At 40.8% G+C, this 22,693-nt stretch overlaps 2 protein-coding genes and 1 non-coding gene across 4 annotated transcripts in view; 2 read left to right on the forward strand and 1 right to left on the reverse strand.

Annotated features, from left to right (window-relative positions):
* The window catches only part of C3H4orf45 (chromosome 3 C4orf45 homolog), a 152,183-nt gene extending 147,700 nt beyond the window's left edge, over positions 1–4,483 (forward strand). The window contains exon 5 of the mRNA XM_049770858.1: positions 4,365–4,483. Within this exon, the coding sequence (XP_049626815.1) occupies positions 4,365–4,483 (119 nt within the window). The remainder of the gene's footprint in view (positions 1–4,364) is intronic.
* Positions 1,944–2,049, forward strand: LOC126004797 (U6 spliceosomal RNA). The gene has a single exon (XR_007494047.1). It is a non-coding gene; the product is annotated as a U6 spliceosomal RNA (small nuclear RNA).
* Positions 4,484–6,346: 1,863 nt separating the features above from the next.
* FNIP2 (folliculin interacting protein 2) overlaps positions 6,347–22,693 on the reverse strand; it is a 144,692-nt gene continuing 128,345 nt past the window's right edge. For both annotated transcript variants that reach the window (XM_049770227.1, XM_049770226.1), the window contains 3 exons: positions 12,606–12,806; positions 8,722–8,837; positions 6,347–6,678 (listed from right to left, as the gene is read on the reverse strand). In XM_049770227.1, the coding sequence (XP_049626184.1) occupies positions 6,600–6,678; positions 8,722–8,837; positions 12,606–12,806 (396 nt within the window). In that variant the 3' untranslated portion in view covers positions 6,347–6,599. The remainder of the gene's footprint in view (positions 6,679–8,721; positions 8,838–12,605; positions 12,807–22,693) is intronic.

Here is a 22,693-nt window from a genome sequence, read left to right on the forward strand (position 1 = left end):
AAGTTCTGAGGAATACTTCTAAATAAATATCTTTTTTCTGAGAAAATTCAGAGTTTGTTTTTATAAGTTAGGAATTAAAGATAAGTGATAGTATGCTTTCCTCAGCACCTCTCATCAAAGGATATTGCTTTAACTCATTATTGAGTGAATCAAGATTGACCACTTTTCACACCACTTCCTTTCCAGAGATGAACCAAATACTGTGTCATTTAAACAAATTGAATTTTATCAGCTAGGCTTTCAAATCTAGGAGAACATTAGGATCCTGTTTCCCAAGATGCAATTTTTTTTTCCAATCCTTCAATTATGACTGGATGAGGTCCACCAACACACGAATAGTCCATTGCTGGAGGTGGTAACCTGCTTTCCTCAGAGATACTCATGTCAGAACCAGGAAAGTAACTCTACAACAGCACTCAGATTAGTATGTTGTTGTACTGTGACCTAATTAAGTGGTACACAGTTATCATAGCACCAGCTTCATCCAGTTGTATGGCATAAATGAAGCAGTCTACATAAAGCACTGACAAAAGAGTCTGACACAGGAAGCAATGTGGCATATATGTGTATTGAAGTTTTTTATCATGCCTGGAGAAGGTAGAGCAGGAAAGGCATTTGTTTTGCCTGGGATTGGTTGGATTTAATATGCAGCACCTCCATAGGTTCCCACACACCACTAGGAGTGACTGAGTGTACTCAAGTGTACTTGAGTACCACAAGTGTAGCCTCCAAACAAAACAAAATGAGCTTGAGAAAAAAAGGAAAACAAATGAAGTTTTCATGTGATTAAAAAAATGTATTCTAATAATGAGAATGTATGAGGGAAATGGAAAGCCTGTCTAGAGTACAGGCGGAGGTCGGGTGGGGAGGAGGGAGTTTTGGGACATTGGTGATGGGAATGTTGCACTGGTGATGGGTGGTGTTCTTTACATGACTGAAACCCAAATACAATCATGTATGTAATCAAGGTGTTTAAATAAAATTAAAAAAAAGAAATAGACAGTGTTAAAACTAAAGACAGCAAAAAAAAAATTTTAAAAATGTATTATTTTTTCTCTTTTTTTTCTTTTTTTTGTAATTTTATTTTGACCATATTGGCTTACATATCTTTCACAGTAGTATTTTAGGTACATATTAACATTGAACCAGGGTAATTTCCATCACCAAATTTGTGTATTCTTAAATGTATTCTTATGTGCTGGTGGAAATGTGGAGAGAAAGAAACACTCATTCACTGCAGGTGAGAATGACGTCTCATCCAGTCTTTATGGAAAACAATATGGAGATTCCTTAAGACTGGAAATTGAGCTCCTATATGATCCAGCTATACCACTCCTAAGAATATACCCTAGGAATACAAAAATGCCTTCTTCACACCTACATTCATTGCAGTGCTATTTACAATAATCAAACTCTGGAAACAACCGAGATGCCCTTCAACAGATGAATGGCTAAAGAAACTGTGGTACATAGACACAATGGAATATTATGTAGCTGTCAGGAGAGATGAAGTCATGAAATTTTCCTATACATGCATGGGCATCGACTCTATTATATTGAGTGAAGTAAGTCAGAGGGAGAGAGATAGACACAGAATAGTTTCACTCATCTATGGGTTTTAAGAAAAACAAAAGACATTGTTGTAATAATGCCCAAAGACAACAGAGATGAGGGCTGGAAGAGCTGGCTCACTACATAGAGTGGTGAGTTTAGTTAGAGAGATAACTACACTAACAATGTATTGACAATGTTAATGAGTGAGAGAAGTAGAATGCCTGTCTCGAATACAGGCGGGGGGGGGGGGGAAGGAGGGAGATGGGGATCATTGGTGGTGGGAAGATTGAACTGGTGAAGAGGAGTGTTCTTTTTATGATTGAAACCCAACTACAATCATGTATGTAATCATAGTGCTTAAATAGAGAAAAAAAAAAAAAAGCATTCTTGTGCTGCTTCAGAAGCACATATACTAAAATTGGAATGATACAAAGAAAATTAGCATGGCTCCCATGCAAGAATGACACGGAAATTCATGATGTGCTTTATATTTTTGTGAGAGAAATAGAATGCCAGTTTCAAATACAGACAAAGTAGGGAGGAGGGAGCTGGGTGGCATTGGTGGTGGGAATGTTGCACTGGTGAAGGGGGGTGTTCTTTTTTATAAATACAACCCAGCCACAAACGCTTTTGCAATCATGGCACTTAAAAGATATTTATAATAAAAAATAAAAATAAAAATTACTATGCTTGACAACAAAAAAAGTATTCTTTACAAATGCAAAAGCAAATAAAGACTATATTGGTGATTCAAATTGTACAAGTACCAGAGTTGTTTATTATGACAACTCTTATTAAAATGCAATAACTTAGTAAGTAAAACCCTTGGTTCTTTTTTTGTCTTCTTTTCTCCTTGTTTTTTGGGCAGCACCTGTTGGTGCTCAGGACTTACTTTTGGCTCAGTGCTCAGGAATCATACTTGGTAATGCTTAGAGAACATCATAGGATACTAGAAATTAAACTTGGTTGGCTATGTGCAACTACTCACTATTGCTCCAGTCCCTTTCTTTAGTTTAGACCAGTAATTTTGGGCCACTGAACTGTGAACCAGTGCTGGTCTATAGGTTATAAAATGATTGAAAATCACTCACTGCTTTATACAACTGTGGCATTCCTGAAAAATCTAGCATAAAGTGTCAAAAATATACCATGCTTTAACTTAAGACAGAATAAAATCTGAGATAATTCCTGTATCTACAGGCTTTTAACCACATGAATGTCCAATAGAATGCATATGCACACACTACACACTCACACACATCTTTCTTCCTGTCATCCTCTGCCCCAATCAACATGTGCCAGGCATTCTCACCCTTTATGGCAACCAAGATTGAGGCCCCATTTCCAAAGTCCCTTCCATGACATACAGATTGAACTTGTTTGAGCATAGATTATGATACCAAGACCTCTAAATTTAATTAAATGTAACAAAATCATGCACAATACCAGGAATGTTTAAGATAAATTCAAAAGGTTTATTGCACCAAAATGCCACAGAAAAAAATGGATCAAAGTAATACAAGTTTTAAGAAAATTTCCCATATTGACATTGATACCTATATAACTGATCAAAAATACAAAGTTCTATCAATTTGAATAGGTGCTTCAATCATAACAAAAATCCCATTTCCCCTTTATTGAAATACCACTTATGTTTGAATTTTGCTTCCAAGATATGTAGTTTGCCAAATTTTGACATTTCAAAGTTGCTGAAGGAGCTGTCTGATTTAGACAAATATTACATTAACATATCCCCCTTTCCCAAACATAATAAAAGAAAACAAATGGTTCACATTTACCAAGAGAAGCTAAAGCCTTTTCAATTTAATGGTGAAAATATGCATGAACAAAAGTTCTCTCTAAAGTATATATTAGTGGAAAAATCCAAACACTTAAAAGAATTTTGGGGTCGCTTTGTCTTTATTTCTATATACAACCAACACTAGTGAAGAACCTAAAAAGCTACAGACTAAATTTTTATAAAATCTCAGGACCTAATTTATTAAGAGCTTAAACAGTTTAGTAGCATTTAGCAATCAGGATTTTCCTCCCTCCAAAAAAGTTAACTTTGAAAAATATGGTAGGTTTTTAAAAGTTGTGATGTGTATGTAAACGGTGGCTCCATGAGTCTGTGAAAAAAGATTATAGTTTCATTAGAAAACAGCACACTTCAGAAAAATGGACTGAAGCCTGTACAAAAAGCTATTTAACACTGATAAAAATAAAACTTTGGAATTATGCACAAGTATGGAAGCTATGTTTTCAACTTTTTCCATTGTCACGTTGAAACATACACAATGAGCTTTACATTCATATCCCTCATCAATCTATTACAAATACAAACTGCAGCCTGCTAGAAAGAGGTCTATCACAGGAACCCTCACATGGTCTGCTCTCTCAAGCCTCCCTAGCTGGTTTCAAAAACAAAAACTAAAACATAAACAAACAAAACCCCCAAACCAATAAAGCAAGATGCTACAAAAGTTACACGCAACAGGTAAGACTTAAAAGTTGAAGAAACCCTAAAGGTGGAATCTCCTGTCAACTGAGGTAGTTTTCTCTCGTTCTCTTTTTTTTAAATTTTAATTTTTTTTCCCCCTTAAGGTGAGCATGGAAGAGGGTGAGAAGCCTTTCTTGTCTCTCCAGCTAACCAAGCATGAAGCCACTGAGTGGGAATTTTGCAGTGCAATTTCATGAATTCTCTTTTTTCTACTCTCGGGAAGAGGTTGGATTTAAGACAAGCAAAACTTGACTGTTAGTTCAAGGAGGGCTTTAGAAAGAGCAGCAACATTCTTGGTCTGTTTTTGTAGGCAACAGACGGGAGATTGGGGTCGTGACGGGAATCCTGAGGGCTGCTGTGACAACCTCCACATGCCCTCCACCTGCGGGTAGTTCCAAAAGACTGTTTTTGGAACATCGGATTGATTAAGAGGCAACATCCACTTTGCAGGGCTACATCTTTCTGGAAGGGTGTTAAGAATCAGTTGTTTCAAGCTATGAATCCCCGGAATGGGCTAGTTTTCAGTTTGCCGTCAGCATGTTAGCATGGAAGTGATTCTGGCTTTCGTTGTCTGTGCAACCCTGGAAGGCGGCGAATGCGGGAAAGTGCCTGAAACTTGTAAACAAGGAGCAGGGGACTAAAGACATGGGGCTACCTTAGCCACTGTGACACCAGCCATGACCACTCGTTTCCATGGAATGAAGAACTGGACGAGAGCTAAGCTGCAGGCTGGGTCAATTCTCTGAGACAGAACAACATCTGGGGTGGGGACCAGTGCAGTTCAAATACCAAACGTGGGGCTTATTAGGCAAATAGGAAGAATAAAATACTTCAAAACTTTCATTTTATGAAAGACATAAACTAAAAATTCAAGATCTTAAGAGCTTGGATACTCCCCTCTACATTCCACATGGTGAACAAAAGAGAGTCGGGGGAAGTTCTCAGATCATACCCACTCTCCTCATTGGTACTGACTCGGCTATTCACTTTCAAGCTGACTTGTAGTTGCTAAAGAAGAAAGAGCCAGACTTATGTGACTTGGTGTTCAGTTCAGGATCAGAATTTTTATCAAATAGGAAATGTGAAGTCATTCTCAATCCTAGTAGGGAAGTTGATTTATATTCTTAGATACAAAGGATATGTGGGAAGGGCTGGAATTAAGTGAGTGAAACGGTGGAAGGAAATTGGCCAGGTTAGAATAGTTCACTAATGGGCAGGTGCTCAAAATGTTTTGCTTTATACTCAACTGGCTCCTGCCTTTTCATGATCAACTGCTTAAAGTCTTGCTCCTTGTCCCTGGATGTGAATACCTAATCTGTTTTGTGGTTAGAAAGCTAGGTTTTTCTTTTATATTAATAGAAAATTAAAAGTGCTTTTTAAAAGTGAACTACATCAATAAACAACCCTTGTTTTGGCAGCTTTTATACCAGGAAAACAGCAAAGTTCTGGAAGGGTGTTTACAAAAGTACATTGAAGGCACAGAGATGATATGTACAAATTTAGGTTACATATGGGTTGTTTTGTCAATATTCAAATGAATAACCTGCACTCATCACCCCAAATTGCTGTAACGTTTCATCTGCTACCAGGACAGTTGTGCCTTCTGAAGCATCATTTCTTGTATTAGTGGCTACAGAAGGGAAGTGGCTTCGGTTGGAATAATATAGCAATATAGCAACAGAAACAACTTTGGTAACTGGCCTCTCAAATAAAAGGCTGTTGAGAACTCTAAAGCATAAGGATGAAACATAGGTTATTGGAGTGCACATTCTAGAAAACTACATCTTGAGTGGGTTAAGAAGGTACAATGGTTCTTGGATTTATTGCACTCATATTCCATCTCTAGCTTATCTGTGGCTGCATCTGAAACAAAGTAAACTCTACAAAGATATGGATACCAGGGGTCCCTAGACCTGGGTTCTCTGCCCAGTATTCAGGCTTTTCTCCAGTCACAGGCCAGAGAGCAACTCCTAAAGCCACCAGAGCTGGAGATGGCACAATGGGGCTTCTTTCAATTCACCTTTTATTGAAAAAAAGAAAATAAAAAAACAAAGTCTGACCCAGAATCATGTCTTTATCCTGTTTTCTTCTAATTAGCAAAGCAAATTTTCTGGTTTGGAAAAGCTCATGCTTCAAAGACTGGCATCTTTTCTTAATGGCATGGTATGTTCATTGCTCAGCCTCTGCTCCAAAGCCACTTGGGAGGATTTCTACCCAATTTTCTCCCACACCAGCCCAGACCCACACCTTAGTGTTTTGTGTAGTGCCAATGTTTCTTCCTCCATCACTGAATCTCTGGATTCACGGGTAACAGAAGTCCTCAGGGTTGGGGAGAGACACAAATGCCATTGTCAGGTAAATCTAAGCTTTCCAAAGGAGCATCCAGTTGAAAAAGCAATAAAGCAAAACAAAGTAGTGGAATGACTCTTTGCCCTTTCATGCTTTTGATGTCACAGGTCACAGAGAGGTTATTCTTTTCTCTTTCAGCCGAGGAACTCATTTTATTTATTTTTTCTTCCAAGCAAGAACTGTCCTGAGCTTTAGCTTATAAGAGTATTTGAGCAACGTAAGGAGAATGAGTACTTGCAATAGCTGTCAGCAGAGGCAGGTCATTCGATTCAATCCTGAAAATGAAAAAAAAAATCAATAGAAGAAAGAATATTACTTTCAAATATAGTGTGATTTTTACAGAAAATAGTATTGCTTAGTTCTCGGCTTGCTAGAGTTGTGCTTACACTTTACAAAAGCAAAAGAGACGGGAAGATAATAAACTCAATCCTTTCATCTCTCCACAGGCTTGGTCCCGCTGGACCCGGACAGAAACTGGAAGTGTCCCATGTAGGCATGTGGACACAAAGTGCTTCACCCCAAAACAGGGACACCTGGCTGTAAGTGCACCCCTTCTCAGTATTCCATGTCTCTCCTCATGCCCCCTGTCAAAATAAATCTGCAACTGTGTGCAAAGCAGTTTCAGGAAAATCACACTGGTGGCGATCTCTTCAGAACCCCAGGGACATTTTTCAAGTAGCCAGAGACACAGCGTAGGGCTGTGCTGCTAACAGAAAATTGATACACTCTGCACTGGCTGCCTCCCTTAGGCAGGCTCAGCCAAGGAACAGCAGAGATGCTGCTAATTGTTCAGAAAAAACCAGGACTACTTCAGCTTCAAGAAGACACCCTTAACATTAAGAATGAGAAGCATTGGGGCCGGGTAGGTGGCGCTGGAGGTAAGGTGTCTGCCTTGCAAGCGCTAGCCAAGGAAGGACCTCGGTTCGATCCCCCGGCGTCCCATATGGTCCACCCAAGCCAGGGGCGATTTCTGAGCACATAGCCAGGAGTAACCCCTGAGCGTCAAACGGGTGTGGCCCAAAAAACCAAAAAAAAAAAAAAAAAAAGAATGAGAAGCATAAAGCTGAAAAGGGAGCTGGCTTTACTCGAGAGTGCTGGAGCTCACTTTTGGGAGGCCAGTCTGTAGCTGCCCCAAGTACAGGGAGGGCTTGAGCTGGCGGCCTGGATTCCTGCTAAGAATGTGCTAAGAAAGAGGGCACAGAGCTGACGAGGGGAAAACTCCTTCTTAGGCTCTTTCAAATAGGCATCTGTCAGAGTCAGGGCTTGGGAAACATCCTGGAAATTTAAGGGCCACTCGGGCAATCAGAAGTAGTGAGGCCTGCCTACAGGTAATAGAGAGAACCATACCAAACTGAGTCAGAAACCTGACAGAGAGACAGGCTGCATGTTATCTACAAGAGAAAATGCCTCAAAGGAGAAAAAAATGCCATCTAAAGTGAAGTCTGCAAGACAAATAAGACAGAAAATGCTAAGGGTTAAATAGTACAGTAAGTCAGATTCTGGATGTGAGAGTTAAAATGTCTGTCAAGAATGCGAGATGCTGCATCTGGAGATAATACCATGCTTAGCAACCTTAAAAGAAAATTTCAAGGTTGACATTGTATACATATTTTCTTTTGGGGTTTGTTTTTATTATTATTTTTGAGGCCACACCTGGCTGAACTTAGCTTACTTCTGGCTCTGTACTCCAAGGTCATTCCTGGATGGCTTGGGGACAACATAGGGTGCTGGGGATCGAAGCCCAGTCAGGTGAGTTTATGGCAAGCTCCCTACTATCCGTACTATCACTCCAGCCTTTGTACTTTATTTTCTTGCCCCCCAAACTAGAGGAATTGTCATCATAAGGCTATCTCACCTCCCCCCGCCCGGCCACCCCCACCCTCCACAGAATACCTTTTTTAGTTCTGTTTGCAAAATTTAAGTAGTAAAACAAAAAGTCAGATTTCCTTCTTGAGAGAAGTAAGGCAAAGGCAGCTGCTTTGCATTTTTTGGAACAGAAGCCCAGCTGCTCTCCTGTGGGCTTTTAACAAAAGGGAGGAAAGGAGTCACTCATGGGCTCAACATAACACTGCCAGCAATTGTAATCTGTGCTAACTGAGTCAGAGCCAAGGAGAGCGCCACTGTTACACACTGACTTGGTCATACCAAAGTTCTGCTTCAGTTGTAGATGCTGAGCTACACCATCTGCTGTAAGGAAGTAGCAGAGGCCCCCACTGATGGACCCCAAAGTTAGGGTGCACAGACTAAATGGAGCAGTGGGTATAATAGTGCTAGGGGTAGGCTCATAGGGAACAACAATGTCACTCGATGAAACTCACCCCAGCACGACACCTAATTCTTTCACGTGGACCCGTGTGTGTCCTCGGAGATACTCAGACAGCATCTTGCTTTTAAGGTACATCTCCTGGAGTCTGTCTTCAAGATGCATGATGCACTGCAAAGCCAGCAACATTCACAGTGAGGGCAGGAACTTTCAGTTCTATGAATACATTTCTAAATACACAGTTATCATCTAAGCTCTTTCAAATACACATTTACTCACATCTTACCATTTGGAGCTATAACACTAGCTTTTGGTAAAAACAAATTTACCTTTTCTAGTGACTAAGTGTTTCATCTATATCATCTAGTTATAAAGAAGTTATTCATACAGTTTCAAGTTCCGTGTTTTGCTTGTCTTTTGTTTGCTTTAGCCACATCTAGCTTATTCCTGGTTCTGTGCTCAAGGATCACTCCTGGCAGAGCTTGGGGAAACCACATAGGGGTCAAATTCAGGCCAGCTGTGTGCAAGGCAAGCAATAGACCTGCTATACTATGTCTCTGGCCCTCAAATGGTTCTTAAAATACAAGTATTTTTTGCTTCTGAAAATTTTTATAATTATCATTTTTTTGTCGCTATAATTCTTATGGTCAAATAGTTTTTGATATTGACCTACTGTTTTCTGAAGCCCATTTCAATATGCATTTTTATTACTAAAATAATAATACAGAAAATAGCTTTTGTGACTATTCTTTCCCTTAATCTGATTATCTTGGACAATAATAGAAGTAGAAATACTGTGAAAGGTTATCTCAAAAAAAATGGGGGGGGGCAGAGAGATAGCACAGTAGTAGAGCATTTGACTTGCAGGCAGCCGACCCAGGACGAATGGTGGTTCGAATCCCGGCATCTTATATGGTCCCCTGAGCCTGCCAGATCCAGGAGTAACCCCTGAGCGCTACCGAGTGCGACCCCCCCTCAAAAAACAAAATTTTTTTTTTGCTCTCAATTATGTCTTTTTAACCAGGTCTTTAACAACAATAAAGAAAGAAGCTATTTTCAGGACATCTCTATCCTTGGACTTAAGTCTAACTTAATTTTATTTTTAGAAAACAGCAGTCATCTGTGTCTTTCACCAAAAGCAAATGCTTTTGTCTTTGGCAGGTAGAATTCTCCAAGCACCTTCAGTAAGACACCTGATGTCTTTGGCAAGGGTGATTCCATCATACATAATTTTCTTCTAGACCATTATGCCAGTTATTTTCAAGATAAAATGACTGACAGACGCATTTTAAAATGTTGATCTTGACCATATGGGTTGCTCAGTGACATGGAAAAAGTATCTATTAGAGATACAATCTTTTTGGTTTCTCATTGGCTTCAAATCTTAAATGAACTATTTCTCCAAATAAAGAGTTAAGCGGTGTAATTATCTCAAGTTTCAGTGTTCTATGGAGTAGGCAAATATTTTTAATAAATGCTATAAAATATTTTTTAACTCAAATTCCTCATCTTTTAGGTTTTTGTAGTTACTGCAATGTAGAAACAGAAAGCAGTGAACTCTAAGGAATGTACACAAACTTAAAATCAAAGCATTAAGAATTATTTTTCTCTTCAATTGCTCTGGGGTTCCCTACCCTTTAATGGTGTTTTGTTCCCAAGATGAATTTAAAAAGTACTTAACTTATGATATATTTTTTTTATTGGAGAAAAAGATGGGTTGGATCACACCCAGGAATGCTCAGGCATTACTCCTGGCTCTGTACTCAAGAATCACTCCCGGTAGTGCTTGGCGACCATATGGAATGCTAGGATTGAAACTGGATTGGTCATATACAAGGCATGCATCTTACCCACTATCACTCCCACCTCATTTCTCATATTTTAGAGAGCTACTTTTTTTTCCCTACAGAGGCCCCAATAATTATTAAATCATGTGGTTCATTCAGTTATTTTATTTTTATTTTTGGGCCTTGGTGCTCAGGGTTTATCCTTGTTTTTGTGCCCTGTAATCACTACTGGCAAGCTTACAGGACCATATGGGGTATTGGGAATGAAACTAGGTCTGCCACACACAAAGCAGGTTCCATACCCACTGTACTATCTATTTAGCCCCATATAACTTACTTTTCTAGTGGGCTCAGGGGAGTATAATGAGGTGTCAGGGATCAAACCTAGATTAGCCAAGTGCAAGGCCCAAGTCCTGCACACTTCACTATCACCAGTTGTTTTTTTGGGGGGAAGGGGAGGGGTCACACCCAGCAGCACTCAGGGGTTACTCCTGGCTCTGTGCTCAGGATTCACTCTTGGCAAGCTGGAAGACCATATGGGATGCCAGGATTCAAACCACTGTCCTTCTGCATGCAAGTCAAACACCCTACCTCCATGCTATCTCTCCATTTCCCAGTTGAGTTATTTTTAAGGAAATTATAAACTGCAGATAAAATTTCCCCTTTGAACTTGGTTTTGTTAAATAAGTTATTCATATTAAATGGTTAAATGTACTTTTGTCCAAATGAAGTAAAAAATGGTTTTAAGCCACAATTTACTGATAGGATAATTAAGACATCAAATATAGTAAGGGCTACATATCATAGGAACAAAAACTTGTAATAAGTCTATATAGAATAATAGAAAAAAGTATATAAAATCTTTATATGTCTTTTTTTTTTTTTTTACAAAAACGACAACTTAGGCCTGCTGGTAAGATGCAACTATTTTCTAAGAAGAAAAACTGCGTTGACGTGCAGAACAGAAATGATCCTTCTAACCCCCACTGCATCTCCTCTTTCCTCTGGAACAGTCATTCAACAAGTGTACTTCCATTTAAAGCCCAATAAAGTCTTTTGGGAAAATGTTGTCAGTCTTTACAACCCTTGTTTCAGAAAAGACCCATTTTGACAGTAGCTGCTTACTGTGTGTTCACAACTTCTAACACTATTGCCAGTGGTGTGCATGAATAAGTGAAAGTTTTTCATAACCTTGGGACACAGATTCTGTGGATTCCCTTGTTTTTACAATTAAGGATAGCAGAGACTGAGAAGCAAGTAAAAATAGCAGAACATGGACTCCAGAGCTAAGCTGCGGCTCAGACTAGCTCAGTGTTTCTTCTCATCGCCATCAGTTTACGAACGAGAGGTGCAGAGAGATACTTAGGGCATCACACTACTCAGCACTGGAAAAACCTGGACATGTGGTGTGTGTTTGTGTGAGGGGGTGGGTGATATTTGAGCTGCACCCACTGGTATTCAGGGCTACATTCCTGGCTTTGCGCTCTGCAGTGACCCCTGGCGGTGCTTATATGAAGTGCTGAGGATTCAAACCAGGGTTGGCCACCTGCCACTGCAAGCAAGGGCCTTAAACTATGTCCTCTCTCTCCAGCCCCAATGCCTGGACTTGAACCCAGTGTGGCTCAGGGCTCTGCCCATCATTCTCTCTGCCACTATGTGGTCCTCACCCAGACAGCAAGTCAGGGCCCCCTTTTGGGCTATAAAAACCTCAACTCCCTATAAGGAATGTGGCACACTCTCCATCCTTCATGAAGATCAGAGGGGAAAACAGGCTGACACAATGGCCCCTGGACCCCAGAAACGGCACAGCTGTCAGAATCTGGTTTGCTTGATAAGGATCTAATAATAAAAGGAGGAACAGATTTTTTTCAAAGGAGGATTTTCAACAGCCTTTCATGTGGGAGCCCTCCACAGGCTTGGCTTTTTCACAGATCCTGTTTTGAGTCACGCTGTGTCTCACGGAAGGGTGACCGCTACTGAAATCTATACTCTGCTAGTCTCATATTGCATTTTTCTCTCTACTTCTGCCAACACCCAATTATACTACAACCAAATAAAGCCCTGGAATCTGATTTAATCATTGAAATACTGTTAAAAAATAAAGTAGTCCTTTGAACTGCATTTGCTTGGTGATCTTAGAACAGATACTCACAAAATCAGCAGGGAGGTGAAGCTTGTACAGTTGTAGAATGGACTGAAGTAAACTGGACACCTGACTAGAGACCAGTACATCCTGACCCAGTTTCATGGTATCCATCACCTTCCTCTGGCTCGTGGCGACCTGCACACTCCACTTATCTGTGTCTGCAATGATACAGACGGCCTCGGCGATCGGCTCATCCAGCACTGGATGCTGAAAGAGAAGCACAATGGCTCAACTTCCTTCACACCCAGAATTTTCCTCCTTAACATCAGAGGAATAGCTCAGAAGGTGACTGTGAGAGCTGGAGAAACTGAGGCTAGAGCAGTAGTGCAGAGGGTAGGTCAACTGTCTTGTAGGCAGCCAAACTGGATTTGATCCCTGGCACACCATAAAGTCCCTGAACACTACTTGGAATACTTCAGAGTGTGGAGCAGGGCATAGCATCACCAGGTCTGACCCCAAATCCAAAATAAACAAATAATAATAGACTAAAATAAGGGAATCCAAAATAATCATTTAAAAACAATGTGTTTGTTTGTTTTGCCTTGTATGCTGCTGACTTGGGTTAGATTCCTGGCATCCCATATGGTTTTCTTAGCTTGCCAGGAGTGAGTCCTGAGTGCAGAGACCCCTAAAGATTGTTGGCTGTGGCCCCACCAAAATAATAAAAAATAATGTGATTGATAAGTACATTGAACCATTTCCCTTTTCACTTAGGAGAGGAGAAGAGAGGTCTCTAAATGTGAATGATCACAGATAAATAAGACACATGCTCTTCCCTTCACCATCTTTTTTTTTTTGGGGGGGTGCCATACCCAGTGACACTCAAGGGTTACTCCTGAGAACTCAGAAATCCGCTCAAAAATTGCTCCTAGCTTGGGGGACTATATGGGATGCCGGGGATTGAACCGAGGTCTATCCTGGGTCAGCCGCATGCAAGGCAAATGCCTATGACTGTGCTATCACTCTGGCCCCTTCCTTTCACTGTCTTTTAAAAGACTACAGGCATTAGAATATGGAGTCAAATTCTATTGCCTTTTCTCCTATAACAAAGTTAGGTTGAATAATTAACTATTTTAGTTATAGCTGGAATTACAAGCAATGTTTAGTTAGCAACTACACATACATAAATCAACTTCAAAACTGTCATCAGGGCCCGGAGAGATAGCACAGCGGCGTTTGCCTTGCAAACAGCCAATCCTGGACCAAAGTTGGTTGGTTCGAATCCCGGTGTCCCATATGGTCCCCCGTGCCTGCCAGGAGCTATTTCTGAGCAGACAGCCAGGAGTAACCCCTGAGCACCGCCGGGTGTGGCCCAAAAACCAAAAAAAAAAAAAAAAAAAAAAAAACTGTCATCAGACATGGGGGTGATAATTTATCTAAATGTTCAAAAAGTCAAAAGTATGATGACTGATGAAAATACTAAAAATGCATAAATCCTTATATAACAGTGCCTCAAAAGAAGAAGAAACAAAAAAGCTGGAACCAGAGAATAGTATAGTGGAAAAGGCACTTTTGCCTTGCACATGGCTGATCTGGGTCTGATCCCCAGAACCCTATGTAGTCTCCCCAGAGTACTGCCAGGAGTGATCACTTAGCACAGAGTCTGAAGTAATCCCTGAGGACCACAAGGTATAAGCTCAAAACCAAATAAACCAAATAGGACTCAATCCTTGCCCTAGAGTACAGTACTTCCTTCTTAAATTGAAGTGTAACTTTACCAGAAATTTCTGCCACCCATGCGGTATCCATCATTTGCACACATGACCTCACAGTGAGGGGTCTGACACAGAACAGAACAGAGACTCAGTGTACCTGAGAATGTTTTTCTAATCCTTTATTGTCACAGGAAAAAGAGAACAAAGCACCTTCTCTGATTCAATCCTTTCTCCCACACTGGGGCAGGTACACCTACTTCTACCCAGATGAACTGACTTGTCTCAGTGAGGCCAACTCAATGCTCTTTCCTGGGATTTCCCCAGGAGCAACAGAATAAGAGGCTGAAAATGGTGGTGGTGGCCTTGGAGAATACCAATACCTGCAGGAAGTCCTTGGTCCCTGCATCTGTAGTGCTGCCTGTCTTTACTGTTTCCAGTCTTCTGTCTTAAGTGCCAACTTGACAGATTCATAATAATATCCTTACCCCCTGCAAGCACCTCCTGCCTACCAGCAGAATGGGTTTTTGCTGTCTGCAATGGAAAAGCTCAGACACACTATCTTGTCACGGAGCAATGGCTGTCCAAGAGTTTGAAAAAAATAAGACAACTCAGGAAGGCGGCAGACAGAAGCCTGACACTCAAAAACACTGCCTGGTGGATAAAGGGTTGACACACTGCTTGGCATTGTTCCTCACAGAGGCAATGGAAGGATAGATAAGGTGTGTGAAAACTTTGTAGGAACATTTTTTCCAAGGGGAAAACTCCTATCTGGGAGAAAATAAAACCCAGGAAGCTTGATCAAGTTGACTGTCCCTCCACAAAAATGGAAACTGGAAGAAAATTCAAGACAAATACCCGAGGGCTGGTATAGACAGACAAGACCCTCATGGCCCATCCTTTGGGACAAAATCGCTTCTCCCAGCATTCACCCCTAGCACAGAAACCAGCATCTGAAATATGTTACTACTCAGAAATTACAACCAACTAGGAAAAGCTGCTAAATTATGATGAAATAGGTTAAGCTGCAATGACAGAGCTCATGAGCAACATCCCGCATTCCCCAAGAGCACACAGGATTATGTTATTTTAAGCTCCAGGAACAGATGAAAATATGCTCAATGACAGTGCTGGCATGGTAAAAAGGTAAAAGTGCGGGGGGAAGGGGTTTGGAGGTGGCCAGGAAATCTAGTTAGTTCAATTGATCCTTTAAAAAAATCTCATCCTGTGGGCCTGGGCAAGAGCACAGCAGATAAGGCATTTGCCTTGCACATAGCCAACCCAGTTCAATCCCCAGCATCCCATATGATCCCTTGAGCCTCTCAGGAATAATTTCTGACTGCAGGGCACTATCAGGTGTGGCCCAAAGAACAAAAAATAAAACAAAACAAACAAACAAAAAACCACCAATCAAAACAGACAAAGAAATGACGAGGTGTCAAGGGGGTGTGAGGCTTCAGCAAGACAACTTCCCTGTGGATAGAGGGAGACAGCGAGCTCTCACCCACAGAGGGCATGGGGTCAGAGACAGACCATAGAAAAGCTGAAGTGATGGGAGACAAGGCTATGAGCCTGAGAGGTAAACACAAGCCCATGACACTCTACAAAGCATCAGCAAAAAGGCCTGGGAACAGGGGTGGGTTGGTCAGGAAGAATCAGAGAGGCCAGTATGGACTGAGAGCCAGAAGTAGAAAGAGCCAGGCAGAGACCAAGAACAGAATCCTCAAAACTAGTGGGGAACTAGCTTGAGGCCTGGCCAGAGAACATGGGGGAACCCTAAGCTCCTGAAAACAGTTATAATGATGATTTCATAAGTATCTGAAGTTTCGGATGCAAATCCTTCATTCACCACTCAAAGGACCCCTCAGGAACAAACCTATTTTCCTTTTATGTATTTGTTTCTGGCATTACTCAGAGGTCCTTTCAAGCAATGCTCACAGGTATTCCTCTAAACACAGCTGACCTAGACTCAAAAGACTGACCATGTGTGGCAGTGGGAATCTAATACGGGATCCAATAGGAACTAATCAGCTGTGTGCAAGACAATCACCCTACTCATTGTACTCTAGCCCCAAGGATAAACCAATTTTCTCACCAAATGATACTTTTAAAAAAAATCTCCAAGAACAACTTTTTTTTTTTGGGGGGGGGGTCACACCTGGCAGCGCTCAGGGGTTACTGTTGGCTCTGCACTCAGAAATCGCCCCTGGCAGGCACAGGGGACCATATGGGATGCCTTGATTCTAATTGCCGTCCTTCTGCATGCAAGGCAAATGCCTTACCTCTATGATATCTCTCTGGCCCCAAGAATGACATTTTAAGAGACTCAAATACCAAAAACTCAAACCAAAATCCCTGAAAATGTTCAGAAGAGCATCCAATGGCCACTAACAAATCACTCAATAACTGTTGGCTAATAATTTATTGAATAAACATTTTTTAAAGAGGACACAAAGGAAATGTAAATAGCTTTACAGAGAGAGACAGGTAGAGAGCTGAAAGAGAGAGGGAAAGAGTAGAGAAAGGAGGAGAAAGAGAAAGGAAATGCATAAAGGGGGTAGGATAAAAATACAATCAGCAAATAATTGGTTACAGTTCAAGGGCTACTGGGGTGCTTTATACAGTCCCAGATCTGGTCTCCATTTTTCCTAAGGCTTTTTAACTCTCCGTGATTTGCAGATTTCTCTCAAAGCAAACACAACCTCCCTCCCTGAAGAGAGCAGATTAAACATATTATGATTTGTTTTATCAGCCAATCTCTGAGCTTTTAGAATTTAAAGAACTCGAGGATCCCAAAAGCCATGTTTGCATTTGTCATAGAAACACACACCCACACCCACACCCTAGTCCTTGGTATTCAACATGAAATTCCTCTTAGGAAACACACACACACTCATAGAAAGGGAGGAGGGAGGGAGAGAGAGGGAAAGAGAGAGGAGAGAGAGAGAGAGAAAGAGAGAGAGAGGTAGGGAGGGAGGAGAGAGAGAAGAGAGAGAGAGAGGGAGGGAGGGAGGAGAGAGAGAGAGAGAGAGAAGAAAGAGAGGAGAGATAGAGAGCTCAGGACTGAGACTGGGGGGTTGCTCTGGGGTTCTGGGAAGACCATGTACTCAGCTCATAGAAGGATCCTTCACCCCCAAGCTAAACATTTTCAAAGGCTTTTAAAGTTTCGACAAAATATCATTAGTAAAAGATAAACCACACCATATATTTAGTCTTAAGTTTCTCCCAAATGTTACTGTTGCCGCTACACATACCCTCTTGCTGTGAAAATTCTGAATAAAAATCTGAAATATTAAAACTGTCATTTTCACTTTAAATGCTTGTCTGAAAATTTTAGAACTGAACAGATGCTGCTATTTATCATTGTTCCTTCTCTCTCTTGAGCTGAGGGGAAACGACTTCAAAGTAAGTTTCTCATCTGTAGAGTTGGTCGAGTTCTCCTCTCAGAATGTGCCTGCAATATAGTCTCCACTTTGTGTGCAACAGAAAATTGTAGATTTGGAGAAATGCAAAGTGCTAGTGTACTGCGCCTCTTGCTCATACCCAGCACCCTGAAGCACCTGCTTTTAATACAGGGAGCACCACAGAACACAATTCCCCAGGCCCCACATCTTCCCACCATCTCTTCCAGGTTGCTGCTTCCAAGATGTCCCAAGAAATTTCGTTAGACAACTCAAAACAACTGAGAGACAGAGGTGAAGCAACACTGGAGAACCAGAGAGAGATGTACGGGCAGTTTTCATCAGAGGACCAAGAAGCAGCCTGTGCTAGCAGTTTCTGCCTTGCTCTACTCTATGAGAAGTTAGAATCATTTATGTATGTATGATTTGTCCAAACTACTGTCCAGTGCAGATTTCTCTTTGAGGGCAGGAGGCAGCACACCTTAACAGTGCTGTTCAGGGACAGTTGTGGCAGGGCTGAGTGCCTTGCCTTATCCTGTGTGATCTGTCTGGTCCTAGAGAACCACTCCTGGCAGGCACGGGACCTTATGGGATGCTAGGGATTGAACCTGGGTCAACCTCATGCAAGGCAAACATTTTCTGTGCTCAGGCCTCCCCAGAGAACATTTCTTAACGCATACATGAGATTCTTAATAATACATGAGATTGTTTGTCTTATAACTTTAAAGGTTCCTCAGTATTCTTTGGCTATTACATCTTGATGAAAGAATACCATCAAGAGTATCACTTATCAGGCCCGGAGAGATAGCACAACGGTGTTTGCCTTGCAAGCAGCTGATCCAGGACCAAAGGTGGTTGGTTCAAATCCCGGTGTCCCATATGGTCCCCCGTGCCTACCAGGAGCTATTTCTGAGCAGACAGTCAGGAGTAACCCCTGAGCACCACTGGGTGTGGCTCAAAAACCAAAAAAAAAAAAAAAAGAATATCACTTATCAATTTGATAAGTTCATGACCTACTAAAGGTCTGTTTCCTGGGAATCTTACATGTTTGGCACAATTCAAGATTCTACACCAGAGAGAGCTGGATGTTAAAACCAGGCTGCATAGACTCCCACAGATATGACTTGTACTTAATTTACACCTCCAGGAACAAGAAATGCATCCAAGGTTTGTATCCTTAGTGGAGCTGTGGTTCTGAGATTGCAACAAAGGACTATGAGCAAGCAACATTGGCGCTAAAAGCAGATGGAGTCTGCCTTAAATGCAGCCACTTATTAGCTGTGCAAACTTAGCGACTCATGTGTCTGCTCCTCAATTTCTACATCTGTAAAACATGTTTCACTTAATCTGCAGAGTTTCTCTAAGATTTAACTCACAGAGACTTTCTGTGTAAAATATGTGCCAATCATGCAGTTTAGTAATTCAGGTTTATTAAGAATTCAAACATTAGGCAAGTTCTTGTACACCAACCTCTCTCAGTTTCAAAGATGTCCACCCTTATCTCAAACCTAAATCCCAGCAACCTTCAGACAGTGGATAGACAGATGGTGGGCATTGCTGGTTCTGATGACCTTCATTTAAAATGTCCGACTTTTGGGGCCGGTGAGGTGGCACTAGATGTAAGGTGTCTGCCTTGCAAGCGCTAGCTAAGGAAGGATCGCGGTTCAATCCCCCAGCGTCCCATTTGGTCCCCTCAAGCCAGGGGCAATTTCTGAGCGCTTAGCCAGGAGTAACCCCTGAGCAGCAAACGGGTGTGGCCCCCCCAAAAAATAAAATAAAATGTCCAACTTTTAAAGTAAAAGATCACTGGCCTCATAAATTCAAAAGTTGATTAGCACACATCACACCAACACTTTGGTTCAGCCTTTTCCTCTTTCCCTGATTAGAGCTCATATTCTAGGTCCACTGTCATTTATACAGATCTGACCCCTGGTGTGTCTTATAAGACACAGCCTGCCTACCTCAGGAAAGGGTCTCTTGCCTTTCCACCAAACCCTGCTCAGAACCTCTGCTTTGCAATCTTATTTTTTTAATAATAATAAAGGAAGGAATGTTTATTCACTTATTATGTTTAGAGAGATGAAATAGTTAAGGCCTTCTTTTCTTTTTTTTTGAAATTTTTATATATCTTTATTTAAACACTTTGATTACAAACATGATTGTAGTTGGGTTTCAGTCATATAAAGAATACCAATCTTCACTAGTGCATTGCTGATGTTCCCATCACCAATGCCCCAAATCTCCCTCCTCCTAACCCCCCCTGGCCTGTATTTGAGACAGACTTTCTACTTCCCTCATTCATTCATATTGTTATGATAGTTGTCAATGTAGGTATTTCTCTAACTGCACTCACCACTCTTTATGGTGAGCTTCATATCGTATGCTGGACCTTCTAGCCCTCATCTCTATTGTCTCAGAGAATTATTACAAAAATGTCTTTCATTTTTCCTAAAACCCATAGATGAATGATACTATTCTGTGTCTATCTCTCTCCCTTTGACTTATTTCACTAAGCATAATAGATTCCATGTACATCCTTGTACAGAAAAATTTCATGACTTTATCTCTTCTGACAGCTGCATAATATTCCACTGTGTATATGTACCACATTTTCTTTAGCCATTCATCTGTTGAAGGGCATATTGGTTGTTTCCAGAATCTGGCTATTGTAAATAGTGCTGCAATGAATATAGATGTGAGGAAGAGATTTTTGAATTGTATTTTTGTATTTCTAGGGCATATCCCTAGGAGTGGTATAACTGGATCATATGGAAGCCCAATTTCCAGTTTTTTGAGGAATCTCCATATTGTTTTCCAAAAAGGCTGGACTAGACAGCATTCCCACCAGCAGTGAATGAGACTTCCTTTCTCTCCACATCCCTTCAGCACCAATTGTTCTTGTTCTTTGTGATATGTGCCCATCTCTGTGGTGTGAGATGGTACCTCATTGTTGTTTTGATTTGCATCTTCCTGATGCAATGTGAAGCATTTTTTCATGTGCCTTTTGGCTATTCTTCTTTGATAAAGTGTCTGTTCATTTCTTCTCCCCATTTTTTGATGAGGTTAGATTTTTTTTCTTCTTAAGTTCTGTCAGTACCTTGTATATCTTTGATATTAACCCCTTATCTGATGGGTATTGAATGAATAGTTTCTCCCATTCTGTGGGTGGGTTTTGTATTCTAGGCACTATTTCCTTTGCAGTGCAGAAGCTTCTTAGCTTAATATAGTCCCATCTGTTTATCTCTGCTTCCACTTGTTTGGAGAGTGCTGTTTCCTCCTTGTTGATGCCTTTAGTCTCAGTGTCATGGAGTGTCATACCTAAATGTTGTTCTATATACCTTATAGTTTCAGGTCTGATATCAAGGTCTTTAATCCATTTGGATTTGACCTTTGTGCATGGTGATAGATGGAGATCTGAGTTCACTTTTTTGCAGGTGGTTGACCAGTTGTCCCAACACCACTTGTTAAAGAGGCTTTCCTTGCTTCATTTTGCATTTATTGTCCCTTTATCAAAGATTAATTGATTGGGGTACATTCTCTGAATATTCAAGTCTATTCCACTGATCTGAGGGTCTGTATTTATTCCAGTACCATGCTATTTTAATGACTATAGCTTTGTAATACAATTTAAAGTTGGGGAAAAGTGATGTCTCAAATATTTCTTTTAAAAGAATTGCTCTAGCTATTCACGGGTGTTTATTGTTCCAAATCAATTTTAGGAGTGTTTGTTCCACTTCTTTGAAGAATTTCATGGGTATTCTTAGAGGGATTGCATTAAATCTGTATAATGTTTTGGGGAGTATTGCCATTTTAATGATGCTAATCCCGCCAATCCATGAGCAGGGTATGTGTCTTTATTTTCATGTGTCCTCTTATTTCTTGAAGCAGGGTTTAGTAGTTTTCTTTGTATAGGTCCTTCACTTCTTAGGTTAAGTTCACTCAAGGTATTTGAGTTTGTGTGATACAATATAAATGGTTTTTTTGTTTGTTTGTTTTTTTTTTTGGGGCCACATCCGGTGATGCTCAGGGGTTGTTCCTGGCTGTCTGCTCAGAAATAGCTCCTGGCAGGCGGGGGGGGGGGGGGGGACCATATGGGACACCGGGATTAGAACCAACCACCTTTGGTCCTGGATCTGCTGCTTGCAAGGCAAACGCCGCTGTGCTATCTCTCTGGGCCCATAAATGTTTTTTTTAAATGTCCATTTCTTCTTTATCATTATTATTGTATAAAAAGCCATTGATTTTTGCATGTTAATTTTGTAGCCTGCAACTTTGCTATATTAACCTATTGTTTCTAGAAGCTTTTTGGTAGTCTTTAGGATTTTCTAAATATAGTATCATGTCATCTGCAAACAATGTGAGCTTGATTTCTTCCTGCCCTGCTTTGCAATCTTAAATGCTCCAACCTTTAAGGATTCAGCCTGGGCCACTCCTTAGCCCACTACAAGGTTTCCTTCATCCACCCTTCTAGCTCGGACTTCTTAGAGCCTTTACTGGCCTATTACGCATTTGATCTGTTGCCATGTTAACCTGTTCTCAAGTGCATGTCTGTGTAGTTGCATAAGAAGTTCGAGAGAAATTACATTTTATTTTTCTTCTGTGGTCTCTGACATGCGCATAACAAAATGTTAGGTATGCGCTGAAATATCTAATTCATGCTGGCTATTGAACAATTCTCTACTCAGGTTTCTTCATTTTTGGATTCAATCCAGTTCTTATTAAGTCATCTGCACAATTACTAATATATTTCCTTGCCCCTACAACATTACAATGACTAACAGTTCACATGATTATCTATTTTTAACTAAAGGGCAAGAAAATTCTATTTGTACATATGTACTTCTGATAAGTACTTATTAGTCTACCCACCTACCATTTTTTTTTCCTGCTCTCCAGAGAAGAACACTGAGGACAAAACATACAGAATCTTGGCATGTCAGAAATAGAATGTCAGTGTTCATTCAACTGTTTTGGTATGGACTCACTACATCTGCCAAGCCTTCTACTTTTAAATTCTAGGACCTTGTCATGATGGAAATTC

Source organism: Suncus etruscus, chromosome 3, assembly GCF_024139225.1.
Source record: "Suncus etruscus isolate mSunEtr1 chromosome 3, mSunEtr1.pri.cur, whole genome shotgun sequence".
Taxonomy (NCBI): Eukaryota; Metazoa; Chordata; class Mammalia; order Eulipotyphla; family Soricidae; genus Suncus; species Suncus etruscus.